This window comes from Hibiscus syriacus, unplaced genomic scaffold (assembly GCF_006381635.1).
Source record: "Hibiscus syriacus cultivar Baekdansim isolate YM2019G1 unplaced genomic scaffold, ASM638163v2 tig00110777_pilon, whole genome shotgun sequence".
Taxonomy (NCBI): domain Eukaryota; kingdom Viridiplantae; phylum Streptophyta; class Magnoliopsida; order Malvales; family Malvaceae; genus Hibiscus; species Hibiscus syriacus.
In genome coordinates this window covers 1,987,368-2,012,211 of record NW_024062858.1, presented here as the reverse complement: position 1 = coordinate 2,012,211, position 24,844 = coordinate 1,987,368, and the positions used below count along the sequence as shown (strand labels likewise).

General features: G+C 32.9%; 2 protein-coding genes and 1 long non-coding RNA gene across 3 annotated transcripts; 1 reads left to right on the top strand and 2 right to left on the bottom strand.

The window, feature by feature from the left end:
- Nucleotides 1-3,083: 3,083 nt before the first annotated feature.
- On the bottom strand, nucleotides 3,084-3,574 carry LOC120139896. Its single transcript, XR_005517683.1, has 2 exons — nucleotides 3,430-3,574; nucleotides 3,084-3,234 (listed from the first exon to the last, which is right to left on the bottom strand). It is a non-coding gene; the product is annotated as an uncharacterized LOC120139896 (long non-coding RNA).
- Nucleotides 3,575-21,267: 17,693 nt separating this feature from the next.
- LOC120140005 lies at nucleotides 21,268-22,134 on the bottom strand. The gene is made up of 2 exons (XM_039155078.1): nucleotides 21,660-22,134; nucleotides 21,268-21,569 (listed from the first exon to the last, which is right to left on the bottom strand). The coding sequence occupies exons 1-2, from the start codon at nucleotides 22,132-22,134 to the stop codon at nucleotides 21,268-21,270; spliced, it is 777 nt and encodes a 258-aa protein (XP_039011009.1).
- Nucleotides 22,135-22,443: 309 nt separating this feature from the next.
- On the top strand, nucleotides 22,444-24,337 carry LOC120139916 (DNA-directed RNA polymerases II, IV and V subunit 6A-like). The gene is made up of 6 exons (XM_039155013.1): nucleotides 22,444-22,513; nucleotides 22,795-22,828; nucleotides 22,927-23,102; nucleotides 23,171-23,222; nucleotides 23,331-23,398; nucleotides 24,235-24,337. Exons 1-6 carry the CDS (start codon nucleotides 22,479-22,481, stop codon nucleotides 24,302-24,304), a joined length of 435 nt encoding a protein of 144 aa, XP_039010944.1. The 5' UTR covers nucleotides 22,444-22,478; the 3' UTR covers nucleotides 24,305-24,337.
- Nucleotides 24,338-24,844: the final 507 nt, after the last annotated feature.

Below are 24,844 nucleotides of genomic sequence, written 5' to 3'. Positions count from 1 at the left end.
GATGTGACAGAATAGGTGATGACTCTCGTTGTGGAGGTGTATATTCGGGTCGATCAGGTGATGGCTCTGGGTGAGGTGATGGCTCTCGAAGTGGTGGCTGCTCATCATCCGTGCCATCAAAAAAAAGCTTACTAGCTTGCCACCAATCAGTGGCAAGCTCAGCTTCCGTGGGTGTCAGCCTCTGTAATGGATTGTTGGCATTCTAACAATATAAAAGCTCAAACAAAGTTAAACGTATACTAGTAATAACTTGTTTATAAACATATGGTAGTATTTGTGTTAACTTACATTATTTATTGTAGTATACGGTAGTAAATCTTCCCATTGTTGCAAGGACCGTTTCCTCTTCCAGGAAATAGCCCTAGGAATATCATTAGAAGTTTTTAATGCATATGTCTGCATGGTGGGAAAGGCCTCAAATATCCAAATCTACAAACAATATAATAACAAACATTAGTAATTGTTAAAGAATTAATTATAATTTTGGAAACATTATATAAAAATTATTACCTTAAAGGCCTAAATAAAGCCTGACAAAGTGTATTTGGAACCATCACCACACAAACTTTTCCGATCATTAAAGGCAGACGACAACTTATTCCATGTAGTTCTCCATAGATACGAACCCCACGGAAACATGTTACATGCATTTAGGTCCTCTACCAATTTAATTAGATCATTAGGAATAGGTTGTCGGGCCTCTCTGCCTAAAAAGCTGGCTTGCAAAAGTATTAGAAGGCATACTCGGACAACATCGACGTCATCCATCCGAGTAAAATCATCTTTCTTATTCAATAATCTCGTCAAGTCTTCCACGTGTAAATTCGACTTCTCCGTTGACAGCTCAGGAAAAACCCGAGAAAACCATGATAGGCGGGTAATATGTCTAGTGTACCGATCTACATCATCATGTCCGAAGTGTAGACCGGTGATTAAGCAAAACTCCTCCCGCCCAAAACACGTATACGCCGGTGGAAAATCAAACCATATCTCTTCATCACGACGTTGTATAGTCTATGGTAGATCGCTAGTCATGGTTTGAAGAAATAGATGGGTCAACATAGCATCTCCACCCGGATGTTGTACTTTTAGCCATGGCCCGAAGCAAGTATCCTCAAATATTTTTCTTTGTGCAGGTGAAAGCTTCGACGCAATTGTTTTGGCCAGGCTTACTTTATTTCTTAAGGTCAATTGAGCCGAATAAAAGTTCTGCAAAAACAATAAACATACTAATTTAGATATACCAAAAACTACACTGTGAAGATATGAACAATAAATATAAAGAGTAGTAGTTTATTCTTCAAACTTAAATTTGCAACACTGTGAATTTAGTATTTGTTTTTTGGTTGAAGTAATGCAATTCATTCAAGTTTCAATTTGCAGAAGAAGAATAGTTTCTGAAACTTTAAATTGCAACACGAAAATGAAAATCGCAACACGAAAATGACTATCGCAACGCGAATTTGACTATCGCAACGCAAGAATCGCAACGCGAAATGAAAATCGCAACGACAGAATCGCATTGCGATAGTCATTCTCGGTTTCAAATACTAAAATTGAAAGAAACTTGAATGGATTGCATTACTTCAACCAAAAGACAAAACAAAGACAAATACTAACTTCACAGGGTTAAAGACTAAACAGTTTAGCAGTATTGTCAGCAATCAAATGAATATAATAAGCAATCTAAGTGAAATGATTAATCTATTATTGAAAACACCAGTAAACTTATCATCAATTTCAATATGAAAAACCTAATAATAATGCAAAAATTTCAAAATAAAAATAATTAAAAAAACTAACCCTCGGTGGTTGATTTGGTTGATTTTCCATTTCTGACCGTGAATGATTTTGCCAGAGATGGAGACTGTTATCGTCGTGGGGACTGATTTCGTCGGAGATGGGGACGGATGTCGCCTTAGAGAGTGAGAGATGAAGATGAGACTGAGTTGTGATTTAGGGTTTTAGGTTATGAGTTGCGATTACGGGATATACTGTGGACGGTTCAGTGTTCCGATATATTAATATATTCGTGTTTGGAATTTGAAAAAAAAAATACGCGTTAATACGAATGGCGCTATGTAAATCGCATTGCGATAGTCAGATTTGCATTGCGATTTATGTATTCGCATTGCGATTTATGTATTCGCATTACGATTTACATAATCGCATTGCGATTTACGTATTCGCATTGCGATTTACGTATTCGCATTGCGATTTACGTAATCGCATTGCGATTTTCCAAATTCGCGTTGCGATTTACGTATTCGCATTGCGAATTAGGAAAATCGTAACGCGAATTTGGGAAATCGCAATGTGATAGTCAGAATGCGATTCTGGAAACTGATTTGCGATATCGGAGATCGCGTTGCGAATTATCGATCGCATTCCGATTCAGTTGGTCATTTTGGCAAATCCAAAAAAAGTTGGTTAAAATCGTATATTATAAGGCATTTTTTGTCACTGAGGTTATTTTCTCTAAATGTTATCACTTTAGGTGTCTTGACCGTAACGGCCGTTAAAAAACTCTATTAAGTGACAAGTGTCACATTCTGATAATTTTAGAACTTTTTTTAAAATAAAAAATAAAAATATTATTATATTGAAAAAAGCTCAAAAATTTTCAAATCTTAAAAAATCTCAAACTCTGAAAATTTTAACTTCAATCCCTATAACTATGTCGACCGTCGTCGTTGCCGTCGACCGAATCTACCCTTAATCATGCCTCAAGTCGATGACCAACCACTTGACGAACAACCATTAAAAAACCCTAATCGTGATTTAAATCCACTATTACATATCACCCTAAAGTAATGGTATTATATGTCACATTGTTTGAAAATGATGATGTAACATATGTCAAATCATCCAATAACGATGATATGATACATTGTTCACATGCCAAATTAATAATATTGGTTGACCATTAGTAAACTAATAATTTATTTTCAACAAGGAATATGTTGATAAAAAATTGATGTTGGGATTAAAATACTATGCTGAGATGACCGAAAGTTCGGGTTACTTTGCTGGGACTTCAAGTGAGTGAGTTTTCCAAGTATCTACTTCGAGGATTTTGTCACTCTTCTCATCGTCAACATGCATATGTCTAGGCGGCACATCTCTATGGTTATTCCTTAAACTTTCCTCCATCCAATGGTCCAACTAATTCGATCTCATCCGTACCTTCTCTAGATTGATGATGTCCATCAGATTTGAATTTGAAGCACATCTCTGCAAGAAAAAAGACGCAAAATTCAGGACTGATTCAAATATCCAATTTTATACTCGGTTCACTTAAATTCGATATGGAGTAAGGTTCAATGCTCAACTGATCTGATAAGGTTCAATGCTCAACTGATATGAGAACTACGACTTTAAACTGGTGTCTGAAACTAATTTATCCTAAAAATAAAAAGGTTAAAAGACCATTTGTTGATTTGAACATAGATTTATGTATAACCATTTACGTAAATTCATCTCCTGGATACCTTTAGGATTGCAGGCCCATCAAATTTACTACTACAAGCACGAAGCTGGCATTAATCTTTTACAGAATTTTCCCATACCTGCAAGTATATATATATAGGAAAAAAGTAGGAAGCGGAGTGAACATACAAATAAGTTATTCTCGATAACTTGTATATCAACTATTGCTTAGTATTTATGGGTCCAAATTTATGGATCTGATTCTTAGGAAGCTTTTGGTTCATGTAATCTTGGATTACCGGGGAATGTCATTCTCCCGTTTGATTAGCTCACATTCCCAACCCCCGTAATCATTTATTCTCAACAGTGATATTTTTTGGGTATATTACCGGGAATTTGATTGTCCCCTTCCCTTAGGTATCGTTACATTCTTGGCGTTTTGGACTAAAATGTCCTAATTTTTTTTTCAAAAATATATTTCTTCTGTCGTTGAATAAAAAAAATTCTACGAAGGTTAAATTACAAATTTATCCTTAAATTATTTTAGAGTTACAAAAAAAATTCATAATTAGAATTTTATATGAAGTTCAGGGGTTAAAATAAAATTTTACCATTTCATTAAACCTATATATCTTTTCAATTTTGTAAAAAAAATTATATAAATTTTATAAATTTAATTTTTTAAAGAAAATATATAAATTAATTATATTGAAATTATAGTAGAATTCAACTTGTTAAAAAACAAATATATACAAATTACAATTTGGTAAAATATACATTACAATAATTTTTTATTCCTTTAACCAAACAATGTAATCTTACATTCCTGCTAAACGAACCAAACACAAAATACAACATTCTCAGTAATCTTATTCCCGCCGGTAATCTTATTCTCGCTGATAATCTTACATTCTGTTAACCAAACACACCCTTACAATTATCTAAGAAGATGGGTCCAAATTAGCATTGAGAGAACCATCTCTATTTCAGAATGAAAATTAGGTTAATAACTTTGCACCGTGAGATAATGATCCATAATCTTTCGCGTACCATCTATTATAGGGGCGAATGCACTTGGCCCCCTCTAGGGGCCAGTGCATAATCATTATTTTAGATAAATTATTAAATATAGTTTAATATATTAAGGATAAGAAAATGAAAACAAATCAAACCCATTTTGCTGAAAAAATAATATTTTTATTTCTTAAGTTTTGGATCCGCCATTGATCCACCATATCATTCTATTCTCCAGATTCTCAAATTTTGTAATATAGTAACTATACCTTAGACCAACTAACTCAAATTTCCCATCAATCTTCCATAAAGCGAAAACTCATCAATTTAGTACATTAAATAAGAGTGACTTGCTAAGAGATTTGATGATGAGCGTCTCGACTACATTAAACTTATACTAAAAAAGTCAAGGGTAAAATTAAAGTCAAAATCAAAGTCATATGTCAAATTACATATCAAAGAAAAAATTCAAGTGTCAAATTGCACCAAAAAAAAGTGAGGGGCCTATTGGAATATGTATTCTAGAATACATGATTGTATTCTAGAATATGTAGGAACGTATGCATGTGTTGCTAATATGTGTATTGTGTGTGTGTGTGAGTTGTTATGGCTGTTAAGGAATGTTGGATTCTGTTATGATGTTGTTATAGAGGTTGAGTAAGCTTGAAGGCACATCTTCTATATAAGTTGGTTGTAATGTAATGCACATATTAGGAGCACATGCATACGTTCCTGCATATTCTAGAATAAAATCGTGTATTCCAGAATACATATTTCAATATTCTCCCCGCTTCGTCATCTTCTTCTTTTAAAAAGGTAGAACACACATCTTCTCTCGAAATAGTTTAAATGCTCCTTTTGTTAGTGACTTTGTAACACCATCTGCTACTTGGTGAATTGCAGGCACATAATTGACTTGAATCTGTTTAGCTGCTACCTTTTCACGCACAAAATGAACATCCATATAAACATGTTTGGATTGTGCATGATAAACAGGATTAGTGCTTAATGCAACAGTACTAGTGTTGTCACACCACACAACAGACATGTTTCGATATTCAACACCAAGTTCACACAACAATGAACTTATCCATGTGACTTCTGCAGCAGCATCAGCTACACTTCTGTACTCAGCCTCCATTGTAGATCTTGATACTGGTTTTTGCTTCCTAGATCACCAAATCATAGGACATGGACCGAGAAAGACTGCATGACGAAAAACTTACCTCCTATCATCCAAACTGCCACCCAGTCAACATCAACAAATGCTACAACATCCTTTGATACACCATTGCAAAAAAATGTTAGGCCATAGTTTAGTGTACCAACCAAATATCTGAGTATCCTTTTAACAACAGCTAGATGTAACTCACGTGGACTATGCATGAACTGTGTTTCTTTATTAACACTGAATGATATGTCCGACCTTGTATGACATACATACAGAAGAGCACCAACAATACTGCGATATTCACGAGCATCATTTAATAGTTCACCAGCTTCCTGAGTCATTTTTTAGGCTCAAATCATTGGTGTAACTGTAGGTCTAGCATTCAACAGACTAGTCTATTCCAAAAGTTCAAGATTATATTTGCGTTGAGACAATATCAATGCCTTCTCTGTATGCTTAACCTCTGTTGAAAACATTTTGATGTTTCGATATAACAAATAAAGTCCTATTGAATTTTAAGATTTTATATTCGATTTCAAAATTAATATTCGAGTAAATTATTCGAATATAAAAAATATTTCTCTAAGCTTTCAAATGTCAATTTTAATCCTTACTTAAGTGTAAAATTATGTTTTAGTCTTAAAATATTTTTGAAACAATTTTTACAAAGTATTTCAAACCTCAATCGGGCCAAAAATGATTTTTACAAAGGGTGGTACTGATACACTCTTGGATGTATCAATACACCCCCAACATCGAATGTAATTTGGGTACCGATACACTCTTTGATGTACCGATACACCCCAACATCGAATGCATTTTGTGTACCGATACACAACAGATGTATCGATACACTCCTGGCTCCGAGAAACATCGAATGTAATTAGTGTAGCGATATACCTGGATGTACCGATACACTAAGTCAACCAGCGGTCAAAATATTTGAATTTTACACTGAGTGTACCGATACACCTAGACAGTGTACCGATACACCCACGCTCCCAAGTGATATTTTAATTGGTATTCACACCACAACGACTCTATTGACTTCACCAATGATCCCCGACGTTCAAAAGTGATCCAAGGTGTATTTAAACAAGCTTAAGAGCCATTAATAAAAAAACAAGAAACAAGAATTAAGAGAGAATCAAAGAAAAAGCCTTAAACTTATTGTTTTAGCATTTTCAAGCCTATTTCCATTCAATATTCATTTTGCTTTCAAGAACACCATTTGTGCTTAATTGTATTCATTCTTGAGTGTTCTAGAATTGTTCAAACATCTTGCCTTGTGAGGTTTTTCTGTAAGTTTGCGAAATTTGTATTTTTCTCTTTGGGAGAGAGTGTTCTCAAGAATTTTGGGTATAATTATTGAGGGAGTTGTAAGATTACTCTTTATCCTCAAAAGAAAGAACAAATTAGTAAATTTGTTGGAAAATCCTCAGTGTGTATAGCTAAGGTAATTGATGTAGACTTTGGTTGAGAAAGTCAAACCACTCTATACCGCTGTGCAAATATTTTCAATTTTCTGCAAAAGCTTCCACCGAAATTTTTATTGCCAATTCACCCTCTCTTGGCTGATTCATCGATCGATTAACTCAACAATTGATATCAGAGCTACACTCATTTGAAGGTTTAACCACCTCTTGAGTCAATTTGGGAAGAGTTATATCAATATTCAAGTCATCAATGACCTTCACTTCAAACATCAACTTCGGTATTGATTCAATGCCTGTCAATAAGCCTCATTTCTTCAATGGAGCTAATTATGCTTATTGGAAGAATATAATGAGGTACTTCAATCAAGAAAGTGATACGGGAGCATGAAATATCGTGGAAGACGGATACATCATACTATTCACTCATTCAAGATTGTGGAGTGAAGAAGAGACAAGAATGTTCCAACTCAACTCAAAAGCTATCCATATTATATTTTGTGCTCTTGGACCAGATAAATACGAGAGAGTTTCATCTTGTACAACTACAAATGAAATATGGGATAAACTACAAGTCACTCATAAAGGAACAGACGAGGTAAAAGAATCTAAAATTAGTCTTCTAACTCATAGCTATGAAAAATTCAAGATGAAACCGGATGAAGATATCAAAGCTATGACGGATAGATTTTATGTGATTGTCAATGGTCTCAAATCATATGGAGAGATCATTCTAAATGTGAAGCTTGTGAGAAAGTTAATATATTCTCTTCCTAAAGCTTGGCAATCGAAGAAGACGACGATCATCGAAGCTAAAAATATAAAGTCTTTAACTCTCGATGAACTCATCGGTTCTCTCCTCACACATGAAATGATGATTCAAGATGAGGTAGACCTCGAGAAGAAGGACGAGACAAAGAAGGAGACGGAGAAGAAGAAAAACGCTGGAGTTGCTCTCAAATCCACAAAAGTTTAGAGTGATTCTGATGATGACGACGATGATGAAGAAATGCCATTATTTGCCAAATAGTTCAGAAAATTAATGAAGCCCAACAGAGGAAGTAAATTCAAAAGAAATGAAGGCTTCAAAAATGAACCAAATGAGAAGGACCCTATCATTTGCTATGAATGCAAAAAGCTGGGGCATGTCAAATACGATTGCCCGCAATTAAAGAAGAAGGGTCAATTAAAAAATAATCACAAGGCACACGTGGCTACTTGGAGTGATGATGATGAATCATCAAATGAAGAGGAACAAGAAGTAGTGAACCTGTGCTTGATGACCACCAGGGAAGATTCTCAGGTAACCTCTAACTCATTTGATTTCGAAGATTATTCTTTTGATGAGTTAGTAGAGGAATATACTGGGTTGGCTTCGGATTATGAGAAATTATTTTTGAAATAAAAAAATGATATTTTAAAATTGAAAAACGAAAATGATCTCATATCCAAGACCAACAATGATCTTGAAAGTAAAATTAAAGAATTGCAAATCAAAATCGAAGATTTTGGAAAGAAAAATACTGATTTGCATATATTACTTTCAAGAGTTTATGACGATCATAAAAAATAAATTGATGGTCTTAAAGCTTTTTTCAATAAAGTTGAAACAAAACTGTAACATCCGCAATACCGGGTTAGTGACTAAATTGAAAAGTTTCAGAATTTGGTGACTAACGTAGAAGAATAAAATAATTTAATGATTATTGGAAATATATGATGAAGGTTATTTAGTAATTATTAAAGAAAATTAAGGGTAAAATGGTCATTTGACCAGAAAGATTTTTATCTTTCTTTTAAGGTGATAAAAACGTGGAAAGGGTGAGAAGAAAAGAAAGATCTGGAGCTTGAGTCATCTCCTTCCTCCTCTCTTCCCGTAAGCTCCATGGCAAAGGTAAGTTTAATTTCAGTTGGTTAATTCTTGAGTTTTAAGCTTAGTTTTGATTCTTGGGGTGCTAAGAAAGATTATTTAGAGATTAAAGTAGGTTGAAACTTCAAAATGGATGAGTTATAAAGGATTAAATATGAAGAGTTTTTAAGTGAATTAGTGAAATAGAAGGAGTTAATAGATTTTGAAGTTGAATTTGACTTGTCATATGGAAGAGTAAGAAGTTATAAGTGTTAGAATTAATTTTGGATAACATGGAAAAATTGGTATGATTCTTGAATGCTATGTGGAAGAGTGAATTTTTAAGTTGAAGAGATATTGAATGAAAATTTATTGGTTTAAGTATGTGTATGAAAGTTAGGAATATTAAAGGGAGTGAAGTATGAAGTGTTGAGCTGAAAATGAAGTGATTTTTGAGCTCAAAATGTGATTTTTGGGCAAGGGGAATCGGTACCCATTCAAGGGGAACCGATACCCCCTCAAACGAACCAGAATTACAGAATGTCAAGGGGGAACCGATACCCCCACAGGAGGGAACCGATTCCCCCTAAAGGAAAATTGTAAATATTGGTTTAATAAGTTCGTTTAAGTTGCTAGTATCAAATTACAAGGTGTAGGTATCTAATAATTGTCTTAAAATGTATAATTATGTAGATTCAGAGCCTAAACGAGTTCCGAAATCATTGACAAGTAAGATCGATAAAAAGGGAAGATAAGAGATTGGAATGGACTAGTGAGGCCAGGTGAGTGCATATTAATATTATATGATGTTAAATGGAAATAAGACTTGCGACAAGTCTATTTCCATAGTAAAATGCATGAATTCATAAATAGAAGTATATATGTGTATGATTTATATGTGTTGACATGTTATTGTATATATGTATTATATGGTTGATGTGAATATGTGATATGTTATGATGATAAAAACCATATGATATGATAATAAATTATATGAATATAAAAGATAAGTTATGTGATAAGATCTTTGATATATATATATATATATATATATATATATATATATATATATATATATATATATATAAATGAAATATTACTACTTGAATACATGTTATGAGATAATTTAAGTAATAATATGAGAATATGGTAAAAGTGAGTTTATGAGAAAGGATATGAACTAAGTAAGCAAAGGTTACATAAATAATATATTAACTAGGAGACTTGAACTTCAGTGATACTATGAGCATATAAGATAAGATAGAGGAGAAAGATTCATATGCTTAAATAAAATTATGATACATTAGTTGTATAATAGAAGCTATGGAGTGATATGAAATGATTATAGGAGTTGTACGGAATTGAATTAAGTAAATAGATTAAATTGTACATAAAAGAAATAATAGAAGTAATATATTCAGGTTTATAAGTATAATGTAGGTTAGGAAATGTAAGTGTATACTGAGAAATACAAAATAAGGTAGATGATATGATGTAAATTATATTATGAATTAGTGATGTAGAAATGAGATATAAATATGCAATAAAACTTATGTGTTATATAATAAATATGAACATATGAGAATAAGAGATTAGATAAGTGACTTGGTGATAAAAGCTATATGACCATGAATTAGGTAAATATGAATAATTTAAGTGATATGTAACTATGAGTATTTGAGTATGTATCCATGTGAGTTGTTTCATGAGGTTATATGAAATATTATACTATATGACTATGTGAGTATATGAAAAAGAATATAGGTACATGCAAGTTATATCGAAAGGAGTTGTGTAACCATGCTTGATATGTATTACATGTATGAGAATATAAGAGAATAAAGCATAAATTATATGAAAAGATATGATTCATGTGATGTGAACTATGTGAACATATGAGAAAGTGTATAAGTTATATGTATTACATGCTATATGCGATTTTACAAGAAATGACATGAGCTATGCGATTACATGATTATAAGAGATCAGACATGTGATAAAAGATAATTAATATGCATGTGTGAATATGAAATGATATAAATGACAATGCTAATGTTATGTGTCATGAGAGCTAGGGGTATAGTTGGCATGCCAAGAGTCGAGGGTCTATGTGGTCCTTCGGGACATATATGTATTCTTTGGAACATGTGTGAAGTCTGGTGAGACACATACTTGATCCCTAGTATATGTATATGATTCTTAAGGAATGATATGTGGTCCTTCGGGACATATATGTATTCTTTGGAACATGTGTGAAGTCTGGTGAGACACATACTTGATCCCTAGTATATGTATATGATTCTTAAGGAATGATATGTGGTCCTTATGGACATTATTATATGGCACTACGGTGCAATTCTACGCGGCACTACGGTGCAATTGTATGTGGCACTTCGGTGCATTTATATGAGCTGTGGTGACATCATTAGTGCACAACCTCCATAAACTCACATATCTATAGTTCTCATATATGTACATGGGCTAATCAAGAGATATAAACAAATATATGTTAGTGATATGATAAATGTTATAGAAATGATATGATGTTGTGTATGTATAGTGTTTGATTGAAAAGGTTAAGCATAAAAGTATGTGATTACATGATAAACTGTTAATGATGAGTTATGTGTATGTATGTATTTACTGTAATTAATCTGATATGATTTTATATGATACGAGGAAATCATGTAATTTGGTATAACATGATAGAACAGAACATGCATGTATTGATATATGTTATAAAGTGCATTATAAGTTTTTATGCCTCACTAAGTCTTCGACTTAGCGTGTGATTGTTTCACACGTAGGGTACAAAAGCAAGAAGAGAAGAGAAGAAGAGTAATACAGGTCAGCATCTCCCTTACAAGATTTCAAATCAGAAAATAGATGAGTTAAATGATTTTTGTTATTTTGAATATAGTTGGCATGTACTAATTGATTGAGTTAAATATGCTCTGATCGATTTTGGTTATTGTGGTCAAATTACGTAACTAAACTGCTTTCACTCTAAGGAAAGTTTTAAATTTTCTTTGAATTTTGTCAAGATTCAAAGTTTGAAAAGTCAATGTGACACCTCGGACTCGTATCCGGGTCGGGTACGGGTTGGGGGTGTTACAAAAACATTTTGAAAATAGAGAAAGTTCAAAATCCAACTTTGTTAGAAAAAGTTTTGAAAACTACAATCATAGAGGTCCCCAAAGAACCTCTAATGGTAAAATCATTAGAAGTATATGGGTTCCTAAAGAACTCATTACTACTAAAGATAAGGATATCCTACACAAATGGATACCAAGGGGACTAGGATTTTAGGGACTAATGAATATGGACCCAAAATAATTTGGGTACCAAAAATAAAAAAAATTAAACTATGTTTGTAGGAAAAGGAGCATGACTACAAGGTACAAAATACAAGTTCAAATTCATGGTTCCTTGATAGTGGATGCTCAAGACACATGACCGGAGACAAGAGCCGGTTTATTGTGCTTAACGACAAAAATGGAGGAGTGGTAACCTTTTGTGACAACTCAAAAGGTTACATTGAAGGTATAGGTACTATAGGTAATACCTCTTCCATACAAATAGAAAATGTATTATATATGAATGGGTTAAAGCATAATCTATTGAGTATTAGTCAATTATGCGATAAAGGATACAATGTCTTTTTTAAAACTAATGGTTGTAAAGTCATTGACAATGCATATAATCGGATTACGTTTGTTGGTCATAGAATAGGAAACATATACATTGTGCATTTAGATTCTATTAATATGACTAATTTGTGCCTAATTGCTAAGGATGAACATGATAGTTGGTTATGGCATAGAAGACTAGGACATACTAGCATAAGTGTTTTACAAAGACTAATTCAAGGAGATTTAGTAAGAGGGTTGCCAAAGCTAAAATTTGACAAAGATAAAATATGTGATGCATTTGCTAAAGGAAAACACAAAAGAGCCTCCTTTAAATCCATTAATGATGTATCAACTAGTAGAGTATTACAATTGATCCATATAGATCTTTTTGGGCCAATTAGGACTGTTGGCTTAGGTGGAAAAAATAATGTTTTGTATTGGTAGATGACTATTCTAGATATACTTGGGTTTTATTCTTAAGTACTAAAGATGAAGCATTACAAAAATTCATCACGTTTTCAAAAGTAATCCAAAACGAAAAGATTACTCCATAAATAGTGTTAGGAGTGATCATGGTACTGAATTTGAAAATCTTGGATTTACTGATTTTTGTAATTATAATGGTATTAGCCATAATTTTTCAGCACCTAGAACCCCTCAACAAAATGGAGTTGTTGAGAGGAAAAATCGAACTCTAGAAGAAATGGTTAGAACCATGCTTTGTGAAAATAATTTACCAAAATATTTTTGGGCGGAAGCTACAAATACCGCTTGTTATGTTATAAACCGAGTAATGATTAGGTCAATTTTAAATAAAATTACATATGAACTTTTCAAAAATAAAAAACCTAACATTAATTATTTTCATCCGTTTGGATGTAAATGTTTTGTTTTAAACAACGGTAAAGAAAATCTTGGCAAATTTGATGCTAAAAGTGATGAAGGAATTTTTTCTGGGTTATTCCTTAAATTCTAAAGCTTATCAAATATTTAATAAAATAACTTTAGTGGTAGAAGAGTCTATACATGTTGTTTTCAATGATAATCCCCTTTCGAGGAAGGATTCTTATGCTGATGATGACGTAGCTATTGTAAATACAAATGACGTTAGATATGACGTTGGAGAACCATCATCAAAGAAAGAAATGAAAGATGAGGAAACTCACGATGCTCTCGAGAATCCAACCATTGAAGAAAGGGAAATCTCTTACCTAAGAGAATACAACTATGTCAATGATGGTGAAATTATAGGTGATCCATCCAAAGGGGTAACAACTCGATCTTCTCTTAGAAATATTTGTAATTATGTTGCATTTATCTCATGCATAGAGCCTAAGAATATCCAAGAAGCATTAAAAGATGGAAATTGGATTATTGCTATGCAAGAAGAGTTAAATCAATTTGAGAGAAGTAAAATATGAACATTAGTTGAAAGGCCTAGTAATAAATCTATTGTAGGTACTAGATGGGTATTTATGAATAAGCTTGATGAAAGTGGTAATATAGTGAGGAACAAGGCTAGACTTGTTGCTCAAGGCTATACTCAAGAAGAGGGCATAGATTATGATGAAACATACACTCTCGTAGCTAGGATGGAAGCAATAAGAATATTATTAGCATTTGCATGTTTCAATGAATTTAAATTATATCAAATGGATGTTAAAAGTGCATTTTTAAATGGTTTTATAAAAAAAGAAGTGTATGTGGAACAACCTCCTGGTTTTGAAGATTCAAAATTTCCAGATCATGTTTTTAAATTGACAAAAGCTTTATGTGGTTTAAAACAAGCTCCTAGAACTTGGTATGAAAGATTGTCAATTTTTTTAATAGAAAAAGGTTTTTCAAAAGGGAATGTTGACACTACATTGTTTTTAAAGCAAAAAGGTAAAGATTTATTAGTAGTTCAAATTTATGTTGGTGATATAATATTTGGTTCTACTAATGATGCTCTTTGCCAAGAATTTTCTAAGCTAATGCAAAGTGAATTTGAGATGAGCATGATGAGGGAGCTTTCATTTTTCTTGGGGCTCCAAATCAAACAAAGAAAAGATGTCATCTTAATCAATCAAGAAAAATACGTCAAGGATATGCTCAAAAATTTTGGATTGGAAGATAGAAAACCCCAAGCCACTCCAATGAGCTCATCTACAAATCTTGACAAAGATGAAATAGGTAAATGTATAGATGTTAAATTATATAGGTCTATGATTGGCTCTTTGTTTTATCTAACCACAAGTAGACTGGACATAATGTTTAGTGTTTGCTTATGTGCTAGATTTCAATCATGTCCTAAAGAATCACATTTAAAATCCATTAAAAGAATCTTTAGATACCTTAAGGACACTCATAGTTTAGGACTTTGGTATCCTAGAGACTCTAGATTTAGCTTGCATGCCTTCTCTAATGCGGATTATGGAGGATGCAAAATAGATAGGAAAAGCACCTCCGGTACTTGTCAATTACTAGGAAATATGTTGATTTCATGGTTTTCAAAGAAACAAAATTGTGTTGCATTATCTACCACTGAAGCGGAATACATTTCAGCTGGTAGTTGTTGCGCTCAAGTTTTATGGATGAAACAACAACTTTTTTATTATGGAATTGAAGCTGGTACCATACCTATCAAGTGTGACAATACTAGTGCTATTTGTTTCACTAAAAATCCCATCCAACACTCTAGAACTAAACACATTGAAATTATACATCATTTCATTATAGATCATGTCACTAAAGGGGATGTAGTTTTAGAATTTGTTGATACTTTGCATCAATTAGCAGACATTTTTACAAAACCTTTAGATAAAGAAAGATTTTGGACACTTAGGAGAGAATTAGGTTTAACCAACATACCTTAACTTAGTGTTTAAAATAATTTATCACTTTTAATTAGAAATGAAAAATGCTTATAAAAATAACACTTTTTATTGCATTCTTTGCTAATAGTTAGAGGGAGTTTATAATCTTTAGTGAAAATTAATTTTATGTTCAAATAAGATTTAAAGATAGATTTGATTGATTGAACATAGTTAATTTTCAAAATATGAGTTGCCAATACCACTAGAGCTGATTTATTTAGCATTTTAAGTGTTTAAAATGGATTTTGTCATTTTTGTGCGTAGTGTATCGATACACCCTCACTATGTATCGATACACTATGATAGTGTACCGATGCATTCCTTGAATGTGTATCGATACACTCGTCCGGTTTTAGGTATTAAACCCCTAAAATTCTAACATTTTCTCAAAACCCAAACATTAACACTCTTGCCACCGTTCCCTCTCTCTCACACTCTACTCTCACAATTGCTCCAAAACCAATGATTTAAGTCAGATTCCATTCGTTTATCAACTCATAATCCTGCTTGCATTAACAAATCTATGCAAACAACACTACAGTCCACTCAATCCCAATTTTTCAAGGTAAATTTTCTAAAACCCATATTTTAATGATTTTGAACTTATGACTAATTTTGATTGGTTCTAGGTTGAATTAGATATCGGGCATTTGTTAGATTGTAGTTTAGAACTATAATCTATAACTAATTTCATCAAAAACACATAATTTTGTCCATTTTTTTTAATTTCAAAATTAAAAAAAATGTTTTGATTTTAAAATTGTTGTTTTTGATTTAATTATGTTATTTTCATGAAAAGTATACATAATATGATTTTTCAAACATTGTTTTCAAAATAGTTTTCAAATTTTTCCCATTAAGATATTATTTAGATAACCTTGAATATTGCAACTCATATTGAGTTTTGGGATTGATTATATTGCATACATGTGTTTTAAAATTGCAGGTAACCTTATCCATTCTGATCTTTAACCATGTCTCACTCTAAACGCCCTAGGTTTTCATCTAGTCGTTCAAACCAATCTCAAAACCGACCTCCTATTCCACATCCCAATCTAAATCCAAACCCAAATGAACCGGAAATGACCATTCTAAACTTTTGTTTTAATGAACCTGGTCGTAGAGAAAATCTTTATCATATGTTCCATAATTTATTTGAGTCATATAAAATCTGGGAAGAACTTTTCCCTTCTATCCAAGCAATGATTGATATGAATTTTGAATATCTTCCTACCTTGCTATCTTGGAAATTTGATAAACTATTTCAGCTTAAACCGATTGTTTATCACCAATTTGTCCACATTTTCTATTTCAATATGGTTTGTGTCCAAAACGAGTCTCGTAATGAAACCATAGGTATTCAGTCTTATCTCTTAGGCCAATTTGTTTATATTGACTTCGACACAATCACTAATATTTTTGAATTAGATAACAATGGTTTAGATAACGAAAAAGAGATTGTGGCTACCCGATATAAGGCTAAGGCAAGTGCGAGTACTTTATTGACTTATCACGAGCGATTCCTCCACTTGATAATCTCTTGGTGGTTTATACCATCCGGAGGTAGATACTCCACCCTTATAGTTATAGATTTATGGTGGATACATTGTATCCAAAATAAAAAGAAAATAAATTTGCCACAAATCATTTTCGGTGAGCTAGTCAAAACCGTGAACAACATTCTCTCTAAATATGTAGAAACCTTAGTTTACGGTTGTCTTTTTAGCAACTTATTTATCAAATTCAATCTTAGGGTCTCGCTTGATGTAGTCATCCCCTTAAGAACCAAATAAATTTCACAACCTTGAAGAAATCAGGATGGTCCGGGGAAAAGGATCAATGGGTTCGATCCACCGAGAAAACATCGGGTGCTAGCTCTTCACGAACTCCTCCAGCACCGGCTGCAGACGATGATCCGAGCTTGAAGAACTCATGCGTGATATAGATGATCACGTACCCGAGGACGAGCCGGTACAACAAGAGAGTCAGATGCCTCCATATTTTCGATCGTTCATAGAGACACTTGACATGAGATTTGCATCCATCGAGTCTCATTTAACTGCTAACAACGAAGCGATGAATCATCGATTCGATGCTATGGACAAAAGGGTCGATGTGCTTACATGTGATGTGGCCAATATATGGGCACATTTATCACCTCCTGCTCCACCGATGGATGATCAAATCTTTTCTTGCTTTGTTTTCTTAAGTTGAGTTGAACTTAATTGTTAAAACATTTTGGATATGTTTGGATTGATATATTTTGGATGTTAGGATGTTTGAACTTGAATGCTTATATATATATATATTTGGTTTTGATTGTTTGAATTTGGTTTGATTAATTTATATTGGTTTTATTAGTTTTTTGCATCATTTACATTTTAGTTGAATATGATCAATTTACCATTACACATTATTTATTAATATTGATTATGAAATAATGGCTAATCTTTCTCTTGATTGTGATCTTAGCAGCTTAAGCTATATCTATATTTAAATCAATTGGTTATTTTCTTAAAAAAACTTGTTTAAAAACGTTTTATAGAATCTTTTTGATTTAACAAAAAGGGGGGGAAATAAAGTAAGGTGGAGTAATTTTCAAAAATGATTTCAAAAATAGTTTTCAAAGAAAATCTTAAAATTACTAAAATATTTTGTTATATCAAAAATGGGGAGATTGTTGAAAACATTTTCATGTTTCGATATAACAAATAAAGTCCTATTGAATTTTAAGATTTTATATTCGATTTCAAAACTAATATTCGAGTAAATTATTCGAATATAAAAAATATTACTCTAAGCTTTCAAATGTCAATTTTAATCCTTGCTTAAGTGTAAAATTGTGTTTTAGTCTTAAAATATTTTTGAAACAATTTTTACAAAGTATTTCGAACCTCAATCGGGTCAAAAATGATTTTTACAAAGGGAGGTACCGATACACTCTTGGATGTATCGATACACCCCCAATATCGAATGTAATTTGGGTACCGATACACTCTTTGATGTACTAATACACCCCAACATCAAATGCATTTTGTATACCGATACACAACAGATGCATCGATACACTCTTGGCTCCGAGAAACATCGAATGTAATTAGTGTACCGATACACCTGGGATGTACCGATACACTAAGTCAACCAACAGTCGAAATATTTGAATTTTACACTGAGTGCATCGATACACCTAGATAGTGTACCGATACACCCACGCTCCAAAGTGATATTTTAATTGGTATTCACACCACAACAGCTCTATTGACTTCACCAATGATCCTCAACGTTCAGAAGTGATTTAAGGTGTATTTAAACAAGCTTAGGAGCCATTGATGAAAAAAAAAAGAAACAAGAATCAAGAGAGAATCAAAGAGAGAATCAAAGAGAAAGCCTTAAACTTATTGTTTGAGCATTTTCAAGCCTATTTCCATTAAATATTCATTTTGCTTTCAAGAACACCATTTGTGCTCAATTGTATTCATTCTTGAGTGTTCTTTCTTTGTTCTAGAATTGTGCAAACATCTTGCCTTCTGAGATTTTTCTGTAAGTTTGCGAAATCTGTATTCTTCTCTTTGGGAGAGAGTGTTCTTAAGAATTTGGGTTATAATTCTTGAGGGAGATGTAAGGTTAATATTTTTCCTCAAAAGAAAGAACAAATTAGTATTTTTTTTGGAAAATCCTTAGTGTGGATAGCTAAGGTAGTGGACGTAGACTTTGGTTGAGAAAGTCGAACCACTCTAAATCGCTATGCAAATATTTTCAATTTTCTGCAAAAGCTTCCACCAAAATTTTTATTATCAATTCACCCCCTCTTGGCCGATTCATCGATCGATTAACTCAACAACCTCAATTCCCAAAAAATAATCCAAGCTTCCTAAATCCTTCAAGGAAAAATCATGACTCAGAGCATGAACAACACTATCAATACTAAGAGAAGAGTCACCTGTAATTATAATGTCATCCACATAAACAAGTATGTATATATGATAGCTGGCATCGTTCTTGACAAATAAAGACACATCAACTTTGGATTCAGTAAACCCCAATCGAATCAAACTTGCTTTGAGTTTGTCATGTCAGTTTCTTGGTGCTTGTCTAAGGCCATACAATGCCTTACTAAGTTTACACATAAGAGAACTTCCATCAACACCATATTCCTCAAATCCAGGTGGTTGTTGCATGAAAACATCTCAGCTAACTCACCATTTAAGAAAGCATTATTTACATCAACATGTCTAATTGACCACTTTCTTGCCACATCAATAGCAAGCACAATATTTAAAGTGGCAAACTTGATGACAGGATTGTATGTATCCTTGAAGTTATAACATGGAACTTGTGAATAACTCTTTGTAACTAATCTGGCTTTATACCTTTGAACATACCCATCAGGGTTCTTTTTGACTCGAAACAGCCACTTACAGCTAACAACAACATGATCTTCAGGTAACCTGACGAGAGTCCAAGTTTTATTTGACTGTAGTGCATTAAATTATGCTTGAACAACTTCTTTCCACCTTGGTGATTTAAAATCAACATAAATATCATGTGGCACTTCATCAGCAAGTGAGCTGACATACATCTTTGGTTTAAACACACCACATTTACTCCTAGTCATCATCGAGTGTGTGTTCATTGATATACCAGAGTCACCACCTGTACTTGGGACACAAGCAGTAGCAGATTGTGGTATACTAGTCATCGTATGTACAACCTCATCATGTGCACCACTCAAAATATCAACTACATCTTCTTGTGCTTCAGTTTAACTCTTGTTTGCTTCTGCCAAACTAGAACTGGAACCATCACTGGATACCATTTCTTGATTGTTGTTAGCCATTGAATTATGATCAGATTCCTCATCAGACATATGTTGAAATTTATTGACATCTGCCACAATCTGTAAAGAGCTAGATGAACTAGAAGTATTAGATTCATTAGAAACCTTCTCATACAACTTTACAAAAGGAAAAATGTAGTTTATCAAAAACCACATGTCTAGTTATATATACTTGACCAGTATGAACAAGGCATTGAAAGCCTTTACGTTGTGGACTATACCCTAAAAAAGTACAAGGTTTAGATAAAAACTTTAACTTGTGCTTCAGATAGGGTCTCAAATGAGGGAAACACAAACATCCAAACACCCTTAGCTATCCATAATAAGGTTTCTTCTAAAATAATTTTCAAAGGGAGATATTCCTTCTAAAACCCTTGTAGGAATCTTGTTGATTAAATGGACAATTGTAACAACAGCATAAGCCCAGAACTTGAATGGAAAGGAGGCTTGTGCAAGAAGTACAAGAGCAAGTTCAATCACATGATGATGTTTGCGTTCAACTACTCCATTTTGTTCCGAGGTATGTGGACATGTTAAACGATGAGAGATGCCACAACTAAGTAAATACCTTGACAGACTCTGATATTCTCCTCCCCATTCACTTTGGATTGCTTTTATAGGTAAATTGAATTGAATCTTGACCATTTGCTGAAACATTTTAAATGCAACAATGGCTTGAGACTTATCATGCAGTAGGTATAACCAAGAATGTCTTGTGCATGCATCCAAAAATGTCACATAATACTTATAGCCATTTGAGACAACATGAGAGGGCCCCTATAAATATGTAAAGACTAGCTGAAATGGAGTGTCATACACAGAAGTAGAGTCAGGAAAAGGTAACTTATGACTTTTTCCCATATGTCTTGATGGAAGTTTTACATTCAGTTCTTGACACACTTTAACTAGGCTATCATGCAAGGGATGACCCAACCGCTGATGCCACAGATCATACACATTTTTTGACAACTATGTTGAATTGATTTCTGCCCTAGCACCATTATCAACTGCAGAGTGCACACCAAAAACATATAAACCACTATCTTCTCAGCTTCGAAGTAAGACTGCACCAGACTTCTCATCATGAACAAAGCATTCATGAGAATGAAACTCGAGAAAGACATTATTATCCCTAGCAAGCTTTGACACCGAGAGCAGATTCTTGGTTATTTGTGGTGCATGCAACAAATCAGTTAACAATAATAGTCGAGAGGATGAATTCAAAGATGCATAGCCAACAAATTCAACTTCTGAAGCAACTCCATTACCGACAAGAAGTTTACCTGGATTATCAAGATCAACTGATTGACTAATGTTCACACCATCAGAAGTAACATGATGTGTAGCACCTGAATCCATAACTCATTGTTCACAAGAAGAATATGGTTTGTAATGAACTGATGCCTTGAATCCAGTTCGTTTTGTAAAACAATATTCACATCCAGTACTCTTGTTGTCATTCACAGAATAATAAGCAACACTGGAATCATCTTTTGAATATGAGTTGCTATTGGCAGTAACACCAGGAAAGTTTTCATCAAATCGATGCCAACATTGATCGACCAGATATCTATTTTTTCCACACAGTTGACACTGCAGCCTTGTTTGACCCCTTCCTCGACTAGAAAACCTTCCACAAGAGTACGACTGTCGAGAAGATGACCTCGAGTCAGACTGATCTTCAAATCCTCCTGAAACTTTCCCTTCAACCATATGAGCACTCATAGGAAAAGGCTCAAGTGACTCACCAAAACATGCCAACTGCGTTTCAGCATCCATCAACATAGTGTATAAAGCATCAAGAGTTACCGATTTTTGCATAGTTGTTAGAACAACCACAAACGGCTGATAGTCACGAGGTAAACCTTTAAGAATGCTAGCTTCTATATAAGCTGGTTGTAATGTAGTGCACATGGAGCTTAAATGAAAAATTATCAGATGTTATTCATTGATTTCTAACTTTTCAACAGGGCTAAATTGTATCTTAATGCCAAAAGTAGGAATCAAATTGCAATACAAACAAACTCAGAGTCAAATTGCAGTTTGAAGCGAAAGTCAAGAGCCAAAAGTTTTATTCACCTTTTTTAAATTCAGTTAAAGGGTTTGTTCGAGTCAAAAGTTAAAATCCGGCTATAGATACGGAGGATTGATTTTTATAAACCTCCAATGTTTGGACTAGGGCTTTTACAAAGGAAGTAAATCTTTACGCCAGGGACTTGAAGAGTTGACACTCCCAAAGCTTTAGCAAATTCTCAACAATGGCAGACGATGACTATAATGACATGGACATGGGGTTCTCTCTCTTTCTTTTCTTCTATTTTCTCTTCATTGATTTTCACGATTGGGTTTTCTAGTTTCTATTGAAGTTTTGGATTAATAAAAGAAATCTCAAATTCGGCATTTTAAGCTATTAAACTGAATCGTTGATTTAATAAAAAAGAATGTTATATATTATTTTTAGAGGATTTAGATTTGAGTAACTGTATCTACAAATGTATTCATTGTCAATAGATTAAGAAAATTCTAAACAAAAATTATATTGTAATCATCGTGTTGATCAACTTGTTGCTTTAGATATGAGGATGAGCCACCGGAGCCTGAGATTGAAGTGAGGATCTTTCATTTTCTGATATCATTTTACACTGTTTGTTTGGAAAGAAATTTGATGCGATTGATGAAGTTATCGGTCTGGTTTTTGATGCACAGGAAGGAGCGGAGGAGGATGTAGAAAACAATAACAACGATGATGTTCCAATTGACCCTATTGAATCCGAAGATAAAGACGACCGTGATGATAATGACAAAGTTAATCGTAAAACATCAAAGTACATGACCAAATATGAGCGTGCTAGAATATTGGGTACTCGTGCTCTGCAAATCAGGTTAAATTGAAAAACTACAGATTTTTCAGCTTTATTTTAGATTAGCTTTAACATTTTGTTCTGTGCAGTATGAATGCTCCAGTTATGGTTGAGCTGGAGGGTGAATCTGACCCACTTGAGGTAAACTTATGAATTATTAGGGGGCTTTAACATTTTCTGCAATTCTTTTAGCTTTATTTCATCATTTTCATGCTGTAAATAACTCTTTCATTTGTATTTATATATTAGATTGCCATGAAAGAGCTTCGGGAGCGGAAAATCCCCTTCACCATTCGTCGGTACTTGCCTGGTGGAAGGTAAGATTTTTCTATATAATATGAATGGATCATCGTATCCTGTCTGGTAGTTTTACTTTGTAATTTGAGTAAAAGTGGAAAGTAAAAGAAGAAAAGGGGTGGAGTCAGCAATATATTAAGGCTGGGAGGGAGTTTTACGAGTAAATATTTGAAGGAGTAAAGTATCTGAATTCAAAACAATATGAATTTATTAGATATTTAATTAAAAAAATACTGTGAATTAAGTCTAATTTTATTAAGTTCAAATTGATAGGGATATAAAAAGCTATTAGACCAAAGTTTTTTTTTTTTTGGAGGGACAAGAGCTCCTTTCAGTCTCTGTATACATTGTCCCAGATCAGAGAGGTATAAATTTATAAAGTTATAATAGAAATATATGTAATTATGATGTGAGGCAACTTAATTTAAGGTTGTTTTCGACCTAAAAGGTTATCTTGTTTATTTTCGATTACAATAGAAAAGTTACATTGTGAGAAGTTTAGGTCTTACAATTGAAAAAATTATACAAATATGTAACATTTTATGTCATGGCCGAAAATGTTAGGAAGAAGATAACATTTTGAGTTGTATTTTAGAATTTATGTAGAAATATAGGGATGTGAAATTACAAAATTTTAGAAACTTTAACATTATAAAATTTTAGAAGATATATACAAAAGTAAATAATTAATAAAAATAAAAATATATTTAAAGTATATAAAAATCTAAAATTTTTAAAAATTGCAAACCACTTAATAATCCTTGAGACATATCTGGGTGGGGTGTTATTTGGAGATGGTGGTAATAATGTATTTGTTTGTTAAGCAATTCGGATAACATTTGGTGAAACATTTCAGTTATGAAGATTGGGGCGTTGATGAGTTGATTGTGGAAGACTCGTGGAAGAGACAAGTTGGAGGCAATTGATTATTACTTGTTATGTGAGGAACATTCTTTTCAAGAAAATTATTTCATGTGCTTGGACGATTGGTGTTGGGATGCTTCAAAGGATAAAAATAAAATTAACAATAAAGATTTGGTAGTGTTCGCTGATTTTATAATTTTAATAGTATGTGATGATTATAAAGTAATATTTATTTAAAGTTTGACTTATTGATAACACATATATCCTATAAATATAATTATTTGAACTCAATATCTCTAGAGAAAATAATATTCTCTTTCATCACTGAAACCATATGTTTGGTGTTTTTTTATGCCTAACATTTTTTACAAAGGCAATTGTATAGAATGTAATTGTGACCAAAATATAATATTTGATATTAATTAAAATTTAAAATAATAATATCTATAAATATTTTATCTATTTAATTTTTTTACAATAATATTAACGGTTTAATAAAAATAAATATTTAAATTATGTTTTTTTGTTCATTTTAGGTGCTTAATGTTTTTTTTATCAATGTAGGAATTTAATGTTTCTTAATTTCCTTATTATTTAAGGTG

What these genes read in the sequence shown, in the direction of transcription:
- LOC120140005 (XM_039155078.1), bottom strand. Translation starts at nt 22,134, where the DNA reads ATGTGCACTACATTACAACCAGCTTATATAGAAGCTAGCATTCTTAAA. An exon ending in TGACAACAAGAGTACTGGAT is followed by an intron (nt 21,570 to 21,659) that starts GTGAATATTGTT and finishes TTATGGATTCAG; the next exon opens with GTGCTACACATCATGTTACT.
- LOC120139916 (XM_039155013.1), top strand. Translation starts at nt 22,479, where the DNA reads ATGGCAGACGATGACTATAATGACATGGACATGGG. An exon ending in CACCGGAGCCTGAGATTGAA is followed by an intron (nt 22,829 to 22,926) that starts GTGAGGATCTTT and finishes TTTGATGCACAG; the next exon opens with GAAGGAGCGGAGGAGGATGT. An exon ending in CGGTACTTGCCTGGTGGAAG is followed by an intron (nt 23,399 to 24,234) that starts GTAAGATTTTTC and finishes GAAACATTTCAG; the next exon opens with TTATGAAGATTGGGGCGTTG.